Source organism: Oryctolagus cuniculus, chromosome 20 (assembly GCF_051225735.1).
Source record: "Oryctolagus cuniculus isolate XC-2025 breed Fujian yellow rabbit chromosome 20, ASM5122573v1, whole genome shotgun sequence".
NCBI classification, from domain to species: Eukaryota; Metazoa; Chordata; class Mammalia; order Lagomorpha; family Leporidae; genus Oryctolagus; species Oryctolagus cuniculus.
This window is the reverse complement of record NC_142886.1, coordinates 50572079-50588523: the sequence shown is the minus strand read 5'-3', so window position 1 is coordinate 50588523 and position 16445 is coordinate 50572079. Positions and strand designations below refer to the sequence as shown.

At 60.6% G+C, this 16445-nt stretch overlaps 1 protein-coding gene across 6 annotated transcripts in view; it reads left to right on the top strand.

Annotated features, from left to right (window-relative positions):
* The window catches only part of CDC42BPB (CDC42 binding protein kinase beta), a 94972-nt gene that overhangs the window by 76483 nt on the left and 2044 nt on the right, over positions 1-16445 (top strand). For 2 of the 6 annotated variants that reach the window (XM_070065424.2, XM_089322751.1), the window contains 17 exons: positions 283-377; positions 1339-1418; positions 4352-4435; positions 4588-4665; positions 5669-5774; positions 6187-6323; positions 6787-6926; positions 8213-8294; positions 9079-9295; positions 9411-9473; positions 10094-10690; positions 12694-12791; positions 12875-12959; positions 13100-13217; positions 13321-13438; positions 13711-13816; positions 13922-13992. In XM_070065424.2, coding sequence (XP_069921525.2) covers positions 283-377; positions 1339-1418; positions 4352-4435; positions 4588-4665; positions 5669-5774; positions 6187-6323; positions 6787-6926; positions 8213-8294; positions 9079-9295; positions 9411-9473; positions 10094-10690; positions 12694-12791; positions 12875-12959; positions 13100-13217; positions 13321-13438; positions 13711-13816; positions 13922-13992 — 2275 coding nt within the window. The remainder of the gene's footprint in view (positions 1-282; positions 378-1338; positions 1419-4351; positions 4436-4587; positions 4666-5668; positions 5775-6186; positions 6324-6786; positions 6927-8212; positions 8295-9078; positions 9296-9410; positions 9474-10093; positions 10691-12693; positions 12792-12874; positions 12960-13099; positions 13218-13320; positions 13439-13710; positions 13817-13921; positions 13993-16445) is intronic. The other 4 variants (XR_011384989.2, XR_011384988.2, XR_011384987.2 and 1 more) reach the window with 4 other exon arrangements.

Below are 16445 nucleotides of genomic sequence, written 5' to 3'. Positions count from 1 at the left end.
CCACTCCGCTCTCACGGCCCGCACACCCCAGCATCAGCGTCCCCAAGGCCCCAGCCCTCGCGCAGCCGCAGAGCTGCACAGAAAGGCTGCACCTGCTGAGCGAGTGACCTGGGCCCCACGGCCTCGGGGGACACAGGGACGCCAGGCACAGAGGGCTGCCCGAGCCCGAGTCTCCCAGCCGCGTGCCAGATCCACGCTGGAGCATTTGTTACTGTGGGATCTGCTGGCCCTGGGCGCCAGCGAGAAGCCCCGCGCCTCACAGCCGTCCACTTTTTATCGTAGCAAACTGAAGGACTCCGAAGCCAGAAACAGGGGGTTACTGGAAGAGATGGAGAATTTGAAGAAGAAGATGGAGGAGAACTTGAGAGCAGACCCTGGTAATCCAAGATGCCGAGCTTTTCGGGGCCGGTTCTTCTCAGATTCGCTTCTCAGCTGGGAGTGCGCCGGGCACGGGCTGCGCGCCCTCCGTGCTGGGGTCGCCGCATTGTTGGGCTGTTTCCGGCTTTGCCGTCACCGTAGGGCCTCCCAGCCGTGCGCATGGAACTTCCGTGTGTTTCACGTGGGATTGTCCGGTGTGCCGGGGCCAATGGATTCCTGCCGCGCTCTGGGAGGGGGCCTGCCCCACCGCTCGGCTGGGGGGTCTGGCTTTTGCCAGTCTGAATAAGGGCGAAGTCGCATCTCAGTGCAGCTTGTCTGCTTCTCTTACGCGAGGTTCAGCGCTTCCTCGTGTATTTAAGGCGATTTGTATTTCCTTCGGTGAGTTATGTGTTTGTATCTTTTGCCTATTTGTAAGAACTCAGTGTTAGTTTTTGTTAGGTGTTTTATATATTAGGAGTTAAAGCCTTTTGATTATTTCTTAGTTTATCTTCTCTTGTTCAGTTTTTTTTTTCCTAGTGAAGTGTTTTGTCAGGCTTTCCCCCCTTAGTCGTGGGAAGCCATCCGCTCCCCCAGCTGTGCAGGGGCTCACGCCTGGCTTCCGCCCCGCCTGCGTGGTGCCCCGCCTGCGTGGTGCCGGTGCTCAGGTTAGACGGCTGCCCCTTTGGAGTGTGCGGATGTGTAGCTTGAGCAGTAGCTGTATCCATCAGCTGCATCTCTCTGTTCATGGTTGGCAGACCGCCCTCACCTCCACCACACGTGGCTCCGACACACAGGTGACCGTGGCGTGTGAGAGGTGGCCGGGAGCTCGCTAGAGCCCAGCAGAGGCTCCTGCTCCCCACTCGGCCAGGATCCCGTCAGAGTCCTCTGTCCGCGTGGCTGGGGAACTGACGTGGGGTGACGCTGAGTCGTCTTCCCACACGAGCGCTTAAACTCTCATGTGCACCGTTCTGTTTCTTGTAGGGCTCAAACTTCCAGACTTTCAGGATGCTATTTTTGAGTACTTCAACACTGCACCTCTTGCACATGACCTGACGTTCAGAGTAAGTAAACTGAGATAAATTAGAAGTAGCGTAACAGCCCCTGCCCACGCACCAGTGAGCGGACATCTGTTTAGCTTGATGTCCTGCCGACCCCGTCACGGACACGGGACGTCAGAGCTGCAAGGTTAGGGACACCCGAGGCCTTGCTGCTCCCGAAGAGGCTTCCTCCGCTCTCATGAGGTAACAGTCGGTGACAGAAGTGTTGGGCGTCTCTGGGGAGAAATCTGCACAGGCCTCCGGCAGAGGAGTGAGTGTTTCCTGCTATTGTTCGGATTAGCACGATTCAGTCGTGTCGCCACGTCCATGGCTTGTGCGGTTTTGTCATTGGTCTCACGATTGGTGGGAAGGGTGAGTTATGAGATGAACTCGGCACCGAGCACCTGGCCAGGACCCTGGCACCAGCATCCGGCGTGGCACCTGCCAACAGAGCAGGTCCAGGTCCTGCTCCCGCCCTCTGCTGTCCGCTGTTGGCAGCTCCAGAAGGCCACACGGGTGCTCCATGGTGTCTGACACGGCGTGGAGGGGCCCAGAGCAGCACCCACCAACAGCCAGCAGGAGTTGGGGTTCCAAGAGCATACCATGCGGTGGGGCTGCCGCTGGGGTGCTTCTTATTCCAACTTTTATTTAGGAAACGTGGGCGCTGTAGCACAGGGACCACACTGGTGCTTCTGTCTCACTGCACACACAGACCCACGTCCCCTGAGCTGTCCGACAGTGACGGCATGTGTAAGGCCGAGGGCGCTCCCTCAGCTCAGCACGCTGCTGCTGTCCTGTGGGGGGGGCACTGGCCCTGTGCCACCCTCACCCCGTGAGCCCCTTCACAGCAGGGTCTCTCCAGTCAGAGATGATGTCACTGCTCACGCTGTTCCTAGCTCGCTCCCTCACTTTTTGTTTATTTATTTGAAAGGCAGAGTTGGAGAGGCGGGGCTTCCATCTGCTGGTTCCCTCCCCAGGTGGCCTCCATCTGGGTCTCCCACGGGCGTCTTCCACTGCCTTCCCCGGTGCATTAGCAGGGAGCTGCAGCAGAAGTGGAGCAGCCGGGTCTCCAGCTGGCGCTCAGACAGGATGCTGGCGTCGTGGATGGCAGCTTTGCCAGCTGTGCCGCGGGGCCGGCCCCACGTTTCTTTCATCTCCAACACTGTCTGTGATGTTAATACTTTTCGAGTGTCCAGACCAACTGTCTGGTGAAGCGGCTGTGGCCTGGAGCTGTCCGATGTTCCCTGCTGATGCCGTGTCGGGTGCACGGCTGGGCGCTAGGTCCGGGCAGGGCCCTGAGACCAGAGTGCCTATGCTGCGACTGCTGTCAGGTTGAGGCGGTGGCGCCAGACTTGTCTGTGTCATCAGTGGGGCAGCCAGCGGGTGTCCGTGCAGTCCCCCTCTCGGGGACCGGCATCACCCCCCATCCTGACCCAGACCAGCTAGTTACTTCAGGTTCCTAGCAGGTTGGCAAGGCCAGCAGCCATCTTGGGCACACAGTGTCGACCACCACTTGCCAAAATGTGGTTTTGTTTTTTGTTTTTGTTTTTGTTTTTTTAATCTTAATTGGTGGGTGGACATTGGGCGCAGTGGTTAAGATACCCCATCCCCTAACAGGGTGCCTGGGTTCGAGTCCTGACTCTACTTCTGATTGCAGCTTCCTGCTACTGCACACTGCCGGAGGCAGCAGGCAAAGACTGCCACCCACATAGAGATCTGGATGGAGGTTCTGGCTCCCTGCTTTGACCTGGGGGGAGTGAACCAACAGATGGAAATCTCTGTGTCTCTGCCTTTCAAATACATAAATAAAAAATTACAAAAGGAAGAAAGCATTAATTAAAAGATAAACAAAATCCGCGACCTTTGTCTCTGCTGGAGTCCACTTTAAGGCGCGAGTGTGTTTCCTCTGACGAGCCCCTGGCCGGAGCGAGCACAGGTAGCAGAGGCCAGGCGTGGCGTCTGCAGGGTGCAGAGACAGCAGCCCTGGGGGAGGAGGGCGTGGCCGGCATGGCCCGGTCTCCGCCCCTCCTTCCTGCCCCTGATCCTGGGGGCAGGTGGGGCCAGCTCTGGGTCTGCTCCACGTGGCCTGGTCAGCCAAGATGGGGCTCGAGGCTGAGGCCGCGTCGATGTCTGTGCCAGGGCACCGGGCGGCCCGGGACTGCTTTGTTCCTCCTGTCTCTCCTCCTCGTCCCTGTCTTTTCTGCCAGCCTTCTGGGAGGAAGTACGTGCCTGCCGTGCCGCCTCCCACACTCCCGTCCCTGTTGGCAGACAGCTTGTTAGCCCTGCTCTTCCGCAACTGCATCCTTTCCATTAATTCTCCAAGTAACTGGGACCAGTGGGACTTTTCCGTGGCTAAAATTGCACTACTTAGTACTCTGCTCATTCATCTCTAGATGCAAACCTTAGCTCATTTAACGTGCCTTATTTACGGGGCGCATTTGCTTACATATTTTAGCTTTGATAATAACTGAGCAGACCTTTCCCATGTGGTTTGTTTACGAGTTGTTGCACTCAGTGCACAGCTGTGGGCATCTCCTGTGCGCCTTCCCTGGCTGATGGGGAGTGGGGGTCAGCTGCGGCTCACTGAGGGTTCTGGTGTGGGTCCCAGAGCACAGCCACCCCACCCACCAGAGCAAACACAGTTGGCTTGATGAGGAAAGTTTACTCTCAGGAATGCGTAGTAAACAGCAACTAATTTGTGGCAACCACACAAAACATGGCCATGAGGCATGAGAGCTTCAGGGGGTTCTGCCCAGGTGAGCCTCCCCTTCGTCCTCACACTGCCAGGCTGAGGTAAAATCACGGAAGAATCAGGTCACGTGGCCCAGTCCTGGCTCCCCTGCATGGGCGTGCCCAGGGCGGGAGAGCTGGGGGTAGGGTGCGGGCCTGGGACTCGGGCTCCCGGGGAGTGGAGCAGGTGTGGGCTGCACGGGACCCTGTGCGCCTTCGTTTTGCAGAGCAGCTCAGCCAGTGAGCAGGAAGCGCAGGCTGCAAAGCCGGAGGCCTCGCCCTCTGTGGCCGCCAGCACCGAGCAGCAGGAGGTAAGGCGGTGCTGCCTTGGGGAGCAAAGACCCTGTCCCCCAGCCTGCAGCGGGAGCCTCGCCCTTTGGCACAGATGTTGCTAGCAGCCCGTTGTAGAGAGGGGAGTCCTACGCCAAGGTGCGCATGCTCACCTCTCCTGCCTGTCTCCTAGGACCTGGCGCGACCGCCACAGAGGATGCCCGCTGTGCCGCTGCCCACCACGCCGGCCCTCGCCCTGGCTGGACCAAAGGTAGGGCCTCGTGCGTCATTCAGAAAGATCGGAAAATAACTGGTGTGAAGAAGACAGCGTTCTGGACACAGTAGGATCTCGTGCCCTGTGCCGAGCTGGTCTGGGTTGGTGGCGGCCTAGGAGCCTGCGGTGGCGTCACCACACCTGTGCTCCACACAGCCGTCCACACAGCCTGTGCTCGTGCTGAGGGTGTCGCTCTACGGTTCTGAGCCTTGTCGTTTTGGCCCTGCTGTTGGCACAGGCAGGCCTCCCTGATTTGTGTCGTGGCCTGGCGTTCCATGGCCTCCTTTGTGTTTGGTGTAGACAGCACAGAGCACTCAGTTCGCAGTGGTGCCCAGCCCCCCTGACTGACTCTGAGCCCACGTGGCAGGGCTCTCTGATGCCGCCGTCGGCGTGGCCCTGACGTCTGCCCGGTTCCCGCTGAGGAAGAAGTGGGGTTCATTTAAGATGAGCTGACCTTTGGCTTTTGGCCTTAAGAGCCTTCAAGAGTCAGGGACCGCGTTAAGAGGGTCGTCCTACCTTTTGTGAACGTATTCGATACCCAGAAGTGGCTCTGCTGGGGTGTCGCCCGGCACAGCTGTGACCGGCCCAGCCACTGCCCGCGCCCCTCCCTGGGTCACCCACTCCTCGCTTCTTCCCGACGATCTCGCCACACCTGTGCCATGCTGAGCGCATTGTGGGACTCAGCCCTGCCCTGTGTTGGTCTCTGGTCCATGGATTGCGGCGCTGGGGCCTGCCAAGCTTTTCCTGTTGGGAGCACTCCCGTGCAGGGCTGCTTGGAGAGACAGTCTGGCCCCAGCATAGTCTGTCTTGGAGAGCTTATGCCAGGGTCAGCCCCGCCTCCCAGGGCCGCGGCTCAGCCCACCTGTGTCTCTGAGGTGAGCAAAGGTGGATGTGTTCTGGCCTACACGCCCTAGGAGGTTCCAGGCTCACGTGGCGAGGCCTCAGGGGACCGTGTGCTGCTCAGCCGTGCTCACCTCTGTTCTTGGCCCTCTTCCTCCAGCCCAAGGCCCACCAGTTCAGCATCAAGTCCTTCTCCAGCCCCACACAGTGCAGCCACTGCACCTCCCTGATGGTCGGCCTCATTCGCCAGGGCTACGCCTGCGAGGGTGAGTGTCCGGCCTCGCCTCCCCGCCGGCCTGGAGCAGCAGGGAAGAGACGGGGTGTGCACTGGCCAGGTGGGCTGGCCCGCAGCCCTGTGGGTGAGGCTGTACACGGGGGGCCACCCCTGGGCTGTGTGGACGCCGCCTTGGTGGTTTTCTTGGTTCTCCGTGTGGTAGCAGGAGCATTTTCCTTTTAACTTGTAAGCACTGGTTGCTTGCCAGGACCCCGGTCTATATGCACGGCAGCCCTGGGGGACTGGGGACCTGCCTGTGTGGGATGGCGTAACCACGAGCCAAGCCCCGCCTTCCTATCAGCCAGGTGGACGTCCATGCAGCACCAGATCGCTGGGCTTCTGGGGTTGTGGTGACGCTGCCCTGGGTACGTCCCGAGGGTCACATGCCTTCCTGTCCTTCCCAGTGTGTTCCTTTGCGTGCCACGTCTCCTGCAGAGACAGCGCCCCCCAGGTGTGCCCCATCCCTCCCGAGCAGTCCAAGAGGCCTCTTGGCGTGGACGTACAGAGGGGCATAGGAACAGCCTACAAGGGCTACGTCAAGGTAAGAGGGCTGCAGCCTCCCAGTCTGTGGCCCCTTCCACTCAGTCCTCAGCGTCCCGGGCTAGTGGCTGAGGGCCACCACACTGCTCTTGAAGCCGGTGCCTGAGTGAGGTGACCTGGGGTGCTCCTGGGGGCAGGAGGTCCTGAGGACCGGAACCCACTGAGGTGCCTGTGCGAGGTGACCTGGGGTGCTCCTGGGAGGCAGGGGGTCCTGAGGACCGGAACCCACTGGGGGCCCATCCCCCCGGCTGGCCAGGTGTCCAGGGTCAGGTTGGGTGGGAGGACTGCAAGGCTCCTGTCCACTGTGGCCCAGCTGCTGGTGGACCCGCACATGCGGAGCCTTCCCCAGATACAGCCCTGGCCGCTGGGACGTGCACAGCGCCAGAGGCAGGTGGTGAGCTGGCCCTGCGGCCTCCGCTGCCGCTGCCCTGGCCCAGCGAAGCGTGGTCACTGTGCGTCTGCAGGTCCCAAAGCCCAGCGGGGTGAAGAAGGGCTGGCAGCGGGCGTACGCGGTGGTGTGCGACTGCAAGCTCTTCCTGTACGACCTGCCTGAGGGGAAGTCCGCCCAGCCCGGGGTCGTCGCCAGCCAGGTCCTGGACCTCAGGTGTGTGTCGGCGTGCTGGCCACGCACTCTGGCGGGGACCCGGCTCAGCTGTCGGCAGCTGTCACAGAGGGTTGGGTGCTTGGTGACCCTCAACCTCATCGACACCTTCACCTCCTTAACTACTGTGAGCCCAAACACGGGACAGGTTTAGTTACTCCTGAGAGGCTGTGAGCGTCACTGCTGTGGCTGTCTGTGCATTGGAAAGATGGCTGCGGTGGGTGTTGTCTGTAGCTGGGACAGCCACGTCCCCTGTCGGGAGTGCCGGGGTCAAGTCCCAGCCTGGGTTTTTATCCAGTCCCCTGCTGATGTGTACCTTCGAGACAGCTTGTGGGGGACGCAGATGGACGTCCTGGCTCCTGGTTTCAACCTAGCCCACCCCAGTGATTGCAGGCGTTTGGAGAGTGAGCCAGAGGATGGAAGATCTCTGTTTCTCTGCCTTTCAAATAAATGAAAAATAAACTAAGAAAAAATTGCCAGGTAGACATTTAGCATGTGACTCTGTGCCCACGAACAGCAGGAACTCGGCAGAGGCACAGCCTGTGCCGGAAGCTTGGCACCAGGGCTGAGCGTCAGACCCGTGCGAGAGTGGCCCTGCACCCGCGTCTCTGTCCTCAGACTCCATGTCTGTGACACCGGCAAGGACCCCACTGCCCACACAGAGGGCTGGGCTGAGGGTCAAGCCAATTACTGGAGATGCACTACACACAGTACACACAGGCCATCCGTACGTGAGAGACGCGCCACACACAGTACACACAGGCCGTCTGTACGTGAGAGACACGCCACACACAGTACACACAGGCCGTCCATACGTGAGGGCCACTTGGTGTCGTCAGCCCAGTGCCACATAGCCTGGCCCAGAGACCCAGTTTCCAGCATTTTCTTTGGGAGCAGGAGTACCAGGCAGGCACCCCCCAGCACTGCAAGAGCCAACGGCGCGTCAGCCACAAAGTGACGCTGTCCACTTCTGTGGCCCTGGCCTGGCATGGGCTCGAATCCCAGCGCCGTCTGGGGCAGAGCCTGCTCTGTGACAGACACAGAGCCCAGGGTTGACCTGTGGTCAGTGCAGGCCACACTTTGCTATGGGACTTGGGCACATTACAGTGTAAAACCAGAGCGGGGGTGCCCGCCCCTCCAAGATGTTGGTGCCTTTGCCGGAGCCCTGGGCTACAGAGGGGCTGCCCTCAGGGGTGGACGCGCCCTTCCTAGCAGGCACCATGCTGGCAAAGGGTGGGGCCAGGCCGTGCCCATCTGTACTGGGCTCTGAATAGTTTTTTTCTTGTCAGAGACGAAGAGTTTTCTGTGAGCTCAGTCCTGGCCTCAGATGTCATCCACGCCACGCGCCGAGACGTCCCGTGTATATTCAGGGTAGGACTGTCTGATGGTTTCTCCAATCGCTAAAAGAAAAAATCCCATGGTTAAAATACAGGGAGTCTGGGTGCCCGCCTCCCCCAGAGTCCTGCTGCCAGCCCACGCCTGCCCGGCTCCACAGCCTGCTCTTCAGCCGACCTCTGGAGCTCGTGTCCATGTGGCCTGGGTCTGACCTTCAGCACCATGAGCAGCTTCTTGGTGGTCAGCCGTGACTGTCCCACCAATCGCCCGAGATAGGAAAGGGCCGGAGACACGCAGACCTTGTTGCGTGGTGTTTCCTGGCTGGGGCAGAATGCCCCCACCCCCTGCTGGAGTCTGTGTGCCAGGGAGCTCCCAGGAGCTGAAGGAGACGCCCCAGGCCTCTGCTGAGCACTGTCCTAAACACCCAGAGCCACCCTTCACCCAGTCACATCGCGGTCAAAGGGCCGCCCTCATGCTTCGGTCATGGGCGCCTTGTGGGACTGAAGCCCTCCAGGCATCCAGGGCGAGGGTAGGGGGTCTCTTGGATCCTGTTCTCGTGGCACACATTCTGATAATCTACTTTTTGATTATAATTAGTCAAGAAAGCCTAAGTCTGGCAAGAGCGGAATTAACTGCACCTGAGCAGGAAGGGATGTGCAGAGGTGGTTGGGTTCCGCCCTCCTGTAGACTGCCCTGGGAGCCACCACAGGCAGGCGCTTTGCTGTCCACCTGGCCCGGTGCAGAGGGACCCTGGGACCAGGCCTGGGCTCTGCTTGGTTTGACGGCTGCTCTCTGTTCTTGTCTGTCTCCCGCCGTGAAGGTGACGGCCTCTCTCTTAGGTACACCTTCCAAGACCAGCGCCCTGCTCATTCTGACAGAGAATGAGAACGAGAAGAGGAAGTGGGTGGGGATTCTAGAAGGACTGCAGTCCATCCTCCACAAAAACCGGCTGAGGAACCAGGTGGTGCACGTGCCGCAGGAAGCCTACGACAGCTCGCTGCCGCTCATCAAGGCCGTGCTGGCGGCGGCCATCGTGGGTGGGTCCCCAGCACGCGGCCAGCCAGGTGTTGGGCAGGGGTTCTCCGAGGTGCTGCCCTTGAACTCGTCGACGAGCTCCTCCGTGCATCTTTGTCACCTTCCTATCCCCGGCAGATGGAGACCGGATAGCAGTTGGCCTGGAAGAGGGACTGTACGTCATTGAGGTCACCCGAGACGGTGAGTGCGGCCGGGTGCATGACCCCGTGTCACACAGGGCAAGGCCTTCAGTGGCCAGCCCACAGCTGATGTCCACGAGGAGAGGACGCACGGGTGGGGTCAGGGAGTGCCTCCCGGGGTGCGTCTGGCTGGCTCCTGTGCTTTGGGACTCTCAGAAGTGCTGCCCGTTGGCGTCCCTGTGACAATCACGGCAGAGTGCCACACAGCCCAGGGTCGGGAGCTGACCTGTCAGGACAAGAGTGGGCCCTAGAGCCGCCCCAAGGGATCAGACAGGGGAGCGAGGGTGAGCCGTGGCTGGCCCAGGGCGGCTCTGTCCTTCAGGCCTGGCTCTCCTCGTGTGGAGTGGAGCTGCCTAGCCAGTTAGGACGTCTGGCGAGTGTGGGAAGAGTGAGGCCGCAGCTACCCTTGTTCCCCACATGCTCTGGTTTGGGGATGAGCTGGGAAAAACTCAGGCTCCCTGCAGCAAGCAGCCTCCAGGCTGGGGTGTAGGGCTTCCCAGCAGGGCCCTGGTGTTGGGGGTGTAGAGGGCTGGGCAGAGGCCGGTGGAATCGGGGCGCTCCTGTGCCCGTGTCAGAGCCCAGGGCCGCCTCACGGGGCTCACGCTCCTGTCCCCGCTCCAGTGATCGTCCGCGCCGCCGACTGTAAGAAAGTGCACCAGATCGAGCTTGCTCCCCGAGAGAAGATGGTCGTCCTCCTGTGTGGCCGCAGCCACCACGTGCACCTCTACCCGTGGTCCTCTCTGGATGGAGCGGAAGGCAGCTTTGATATCAAGCTCCCGGAAACCAAAGGCTGCCAGCTCATAGCCACGGCCACCCTGAAGGGGAGCTCTGCGACCTGCCTCTTCGTGGCCGTGAAGCGGCTGGTCCTCTGCTATGAGATCCAGAGGACTAAGCCCTTCCACAGGAAGTTCAGTGAGCTCGCGGCCCCCGGACACGTGCAGTGGATGGCCGTGTTCAAGGACAGGCTGTGTGTTGGCTACCCTTCTGGGTTCTCTCTGTTGAGCATCCAGGGAGACGGGCAGGCTCTCAACCTGGTAAATCCCAATGACCCCTCGCTTACGTTCCTCTCACAACAGTCTTTTGATGCCCTTTGTGCTGTGGAACTCACAAGTGAGGAGTACCTGCTTTGCTTCAGCCACATGGGACTGTACGTGGACCCACAAGGCCGGAGGTCACGCATGCAGGAGCTCATGTGGCCTGCGGCTCCTGTCGCCTGTAGTATGTATATGTTTTCTGTTGCCATACCCCTGCTGCTGCTTCTCACCTCGACAGTTGCTGTGTTCTATTTTGCTGTACTTGTCTTCCAGTTCCCTTAGTTGTCGCTGCGGATGTGTCAGGAGCGGTGGGCTCCCTGGCCCCCACGGTGCAGCGTGTGTAGACAGCACGCGTCCACGTGGCGTGGGTGGGCGTGGTGGGTGCCCAGGGCCTCCCCTCTTGAGCAGCCTCCTGCTGCGCAGCACCTGTTGGCGGAAGGAGAAGGCGCCTGGCGTTCTTGGCCCAGCGTAGAAACAGCTCAAGGTGTCCGGTGGCCAGTTCAAGTCTGGGTTCTGGGTTCCAGCCCAGTCCCTCTTGGTCAAGCATCTGGAAATCGGTGCCGTCACTTAGTGTGCTTAGTTCCAGACTCCTCTGTGGACGGGGACGCCCAGCAGAAGCCAGAGCCCTGATCCGTCTGGGAAGCTAAAAGCCAGCGCCACCGGGGTCTGGGCTCCACGCTAAAGCCTTAAACCCCAGGCTTGCACTGGTGAATTCAGAGGGGCCTGCATCACCGCGTCAGGCGGGCAGAAGGCCGCAGTGGGCAACGTCGGGGCTGTGGGCAGGGAGTGGCTGGGCTCAGGTGGGTGTTCTCCTTTCCTGAATTACCTGAAGTGAAGTGCTTGGGTCTGTCTGCTGCTGGCCTCGCCAAGCCGGCAGTGTCCCCGGGGACTGGGACTGACACCCAGCCTGTGGGTGCTGGCAGCCCCAGTGTGCCGCGCAGGCAGGAGAGGGACCACACCCCATCATGGCAGCCGGTACAGGAAGCTGACCTCGTGGGAGCAGGGTCCTTCTCCTGGAACAGAAGGGTCAGGGCCGAGAAGCCACAGGGCCCTAGCGACCCAGACGGACCCCGGGTGGATGTCTTGTGCCCTCCACTGCTGAGGGTCTTCTCGCCCCCGCCCCAGCACAGTAGACGCCAAGTCCGTTTGTTTACTTTTATTTATCTGAATAGGAGTAGAGAGATGAGAGAGGCCTCCCATCTGCCAGTTCACAACGGCCAGGGCTTGGCGCTCAGTCTGAGTCTCCCACGTGGGGGCAGGGTCCCAAACACCTGAGCCCTCACTGCTGCCCCCAGGGTGCCTGTCAGCAGGAAGCTGGAACCAGGAGCAGGGCTGGGGCTCGAGCCCAGAGCTCTGGTGAAATGCGCCCGTCTCAGGGCAGGTGCTGACCGGGCGCCCCTTGCCACAGAGGTTCTGTAACTGGGCTCAGCTGCTCCACGGCCACGTCTCACTCGTAGCTGTAGTTGAGGTTTTCTTTGGCTGTGAGTTGATGGCTCTGTCGGCAGAGTGAGCCCGGGTCAGTTTTCCGTGTGTGCTCAGAGAGGGCCCCACGGGTTTGTCTGTGAATATCAGTTCTGAGGCAGTCTGGTACCCAGTTAAGCATCTCCTTTCTATCTGCCAAAACCAGTTTTGTTTTGTTTTTTATTAAAGGGGGGTAGGGAGGGGGGAAGGCTGGTCGCACAGCCTGGCTGGAATCGACGGTAGGAAGCTGGCTGCAGAGGCCTGGGGAAGAGGGAGACGGCAGTGCTGCAGCTCCGAAAGGAAGTGTCCTTGTCGTGTTTGTTCAGACCGCACACGGGGAGCCGAGAGGGGCCTGGAACATTCCCCCAGGGCCTGCTTGCAGTCACAAGGGGCGCGCGGGGCTGAGCTGTATCCAGTGTGGGGCTTTGGGTGCCTTCCCAGGAGCCTGTCCCTGCGTCTTGTGAGGGAGGGGTCAGCTTCCCAGTGGGGTAGCTGAATTTCACGTGGGCTCGTCCAGGACTGATAGGTTGTGCAGCAGTCACAGGTGAACGGAAACTCAGGTGTTACTCAGTCGCAGGAACACTGTGTCTGAACCCTGGGCCAGGGGAGAAGGGTTTGAGGGTGCCCCTCGGGGGCGCCCTGCTCAGGTCCAGGCTGGCTCAGGAGTGAGGCAGGTGAGGCCTGGAGCCCGCCAGCTGCTCACCTCGCCTTGCTCCATCTGGTCAGGTTGCAGCCCTTCCCACGTCACGGTGTACAGCGAGTATGGCGTCGACGTCTTTGACGTGCGCACCATGGAGTGGGTGCAGACCATCGGCTTGCGGAGGGTAAGGCCTCCGGCTGCCCTCCGGGGTGTGGGCAGGCCAGGCCTTGCCACCTGTGTCCCAACCTTGTCTGGTTCCCTGTGCAGATAAGACCACTGAACTCCGACGGCTCCCTCAACCTCCTTGGCTGTGAGCCCCCACGCCTGATCTACTTCAAGAGCAAGTTCGCGGGTAGGCCTTGCTCTGCAGGGAGCAGGAGGGGGACCTTTCAGATGGACTGCTCCCAGCGGTCTGGCGGCTGCTCCCCTCGCCCACACCTGTCCTGCATCAAGGCCGTGGTGGTAGCTGCAGGGCCTGTGTCCCTCCTGCAGGTTCGACGCTCAATGTGCCCGACACCTCCGACAACAGCAGGAAGCAGATGCTTCGAACCAGGAGCAAAAGGCGCTTTGTCTTCAAGGTCCCGGAGGAGGAGCGGCTGCAGCAGCGGCGGTGAGGGCGGCCCCCCTGCTGGCCTGGCCTCCCCTGGGAGCGGGTGGGCTGGAGGCGAAGGTTTGCATAGTCACAAATCTCAAAATCATCTTCTTTTTCCCAGAGAGATGCTCAGAGATCCAGAACTGAGATCCAAAATGATCTCCAACCCAACCAACTTCAACCACGTGGCACACATGGGCCCCGGCGACGGCAGGCAGGTGCTCATGGACCTGCCTCTGGTGCGTGCCCGGGGACACAGCCCTCACCCAGGGTGTCCACGCAACCTTGTCCCTGCCAGAATGCCCTCTTCATGTGTCGTTAGTGCTGTCCCCTAAGGAGACAGCTGCCAGCGTGCACACACGTTGTCCTTCATTACGTCAGCACTGTGTTTTCTGTCGGATGTCACTTGGGCTGCTTTGGTTTTCGCCACCCTCGATCCTGTTTCACTCATCATGTCTCGGGCTGCCTGCACCTGGCCCCTGGCCCATCTCATGAGCCGTTCTCTCCCCAGAGTGCCGTGCCCGCTGCCCAGGAGGAAAGGCCTGGCCCTGCTCCTGCCGGCCTGTCCCGGCAGCCTCCGTCTAGGAACAAGCCCTACGTCTCATGGCCCTCGTCAGGTAGGGAGGGGGCCGCCGCCCAGGCCACATCTGGAGTGGGAGAGCCAAGTTCTGAGTTCAGCTTTGTTGATGACCCCTAAGACGAGCGCTGCCTGTGTCTCCTAGGGGGGTCGGAGTCTGGGGTGACAGGGCCTCTGAGGAGCATGTCCGACCCTGACCAGGACTTCGACCGAGAGGTAAGGCGCGTGTGCCATGGCCACAGTGCTTGCCCCGCCCAGCAGCCCCTGGGTCCTGGGGCTGAGGGTGAGGGTGGGAAGAAAGGAGGAAGCACTGGGCAGCAGGCGTTGGGCGCCAACACCTCATGCCCACTGAGGCCTCACTGCTCTGTGCCTCAGTTTCCCCTATGTGTGGGGGGGTGTGAGATGCAGGCGAGTGGGCTAAGAATCACCCAGCAGAGGGTGGGAGTGCCCGCTCTGCAGGTGGCAGCAGGGCCGGGCCGCTGTGTGTCACACCCTTGTCTGTCTGGTGCCGCTGGGCCGTGGCCTCGCCCGGAGTCGGGAGTCTGAGCAGGTGTCAGCTGCAGATGCCCCTCGCTAGTGCTGATCTTTCCTGTGCTTGGCCACGCAGAAATCTGTTTTCTGTGCAGTCTAGATTCTCCTTTCCAGCGAAGACGAATACTCCTGTAGACTCTTCGAGAACTTTGCTGGACTCCTCTTCTGTTTGCCATCACATCCTGGAAGCATGTGTGTGAGGGCAGCGGGCACGTACACGTGTGTGTGGTGCCACTCCCAGTGCACCGGCCGGATGCCTGCTTCACACTTTACTGAGCGACCTTCGTACCCGTTAATGTAGGGAGTTGTAGTAGATTCCCTTGCACTCTTGATTATTAATTGTTTTATTTATATATTCATTTGAAAGGCAGAGTGACAGGAGGGAGAGACAGGTTCACCCCCCAGATGTCCTCCGCAGCCAGGTGTGTGCCAGGCAGGCCCCTGCCCCCTCCCCCTGCGTCTAGGTGCTCTAGCAGGGCTTAAGCCAGGGTGCCAGGACACCGATGCTGGACACGGGCAGCCACAGGCATTGTGCTCAGGGCGGGCTGGGGAAGGGGGCCTGTGCCTTTCTTTCTCTGTGCTGTCCTGCGAGCTGTGGTCAGGGCTGTTCACGCCCCAAGCTCTGCGGTGGGAGGTTCCGCAGGCCTCTCGGAACTCTGTCAGACTTCCAGAGGAGCAGCAGGTATGTGGTGCAGAGGCCAGGTCACCGCCTGGGACGCCACATCCCATCCTGGGGTCTGGCTGCTCTCCTGCCACTCCGGCTTCCCCCTAAGGCACACCCTGGGAGGCTGCGGATGGTGGCTCAAGTTCTCGGGTAGTGACCACCAACATGGGAGACTGCGGGAGCTCTGGCTTTTGGCCTCGGCCTGGTCCAGCCCTGACTTGCAGGCATTTGGGAAATGACAGTAGATGGAAGACCTCTACCCATCTCTCACACTGTCTGCCTTCCAAATGAAAACAAGTAGGGGCGTGAACAACACACAGGTGCCGGAACCTGTGTTAGCCCTGTCTAGGTGCAGAGCCAGCGAAGTGACCTGCGAGCTGACGGTGCCTGCGTGTGCCTGAGGGAGCGCCTGCCTGCCCCAGAGTCCCGGCAAGGGCGCTGTGTGCACGGGGGTCCCGTCTCCAGTCTGATCTGGCCAGCCTTTTTGTTGCCCATTTCTGAAAAGCAGGTTCTTTCACATCAACAGTGAGAGGTCCCCCATGCCTCTCCCCCAGCTCCCCAGCTTTCCCAGGGACAAAGAGCAATGAGTGTGCACGTCCCCTCTCCTGAGATTAGGGAAGACATTGTCCCAGCGTGGGGCCAGCACATTCCTGGGCCTAACGTCCAACCTAGAGCCACGGTGGCACAGTCCTCACCATGACCCCCCCCCCAGTCACATGTCCACTTCACTCTGGGAGGTCATCCATCTTTCTGTGCCCACCCCTGCTGTGTCACAGGCTGAGTCCTCGTCAGGGCGCTGGGTTCTGTGTGCTCGGCCCTGACCGCGTGTGCTTCTCTCAAACTGAGGGGACAAGCACATGACACAGGTGGCCACCTCCTTAGCACCGAGCATGGCTCCATTGCTCCAAAGTAGAAGCCCTACCCATAAGGACCTTCCTCTGTCCCCAGCCCCTACACAACCACTGCCCTTCTGTCTCTGTCACACACCTGGGTGCCTGGCCTTTGTGTCTGGTGTCTTCCTCTGGACGAGCACCACGTAGTGACGTGCGTCAGGGTATCACTCCTCTGTGTGTGGATGAGCTTTTCCGTTCTCCCGCAGGTAGACTTGGGCTGACCCCGTCTCGGGTCCTTGGGAACGTGTGTCTGGGCACCTGCGTCCCCTGTGGAGACAGCTGGGGTGGAGCTGCTGTGTGTGCACTTCCCCGTGGCAGGCGGAGTCCCAGCTCCTCCATACCCTCCCCGGCACTTCTCCCCTCTCTAGTGGCTGCCCTTTGGGTGGCAGTGGTACCTGCTGGGCCAGTCTGAAGCCAGGAGCCTGGAACTTTTATGTATTTAAAATGCAGAGTTACAGAGAGGCAGAGACAGTGGTGGAGAGAGAGAGCCCTTCCCTCTGCTGGTTCACTCCCCAGATGGCCGCAACGGCTGGAGCTGGGCCGATCCAAAACCAGGAGCCAGGAGCTTCTTCCGGGTCTCC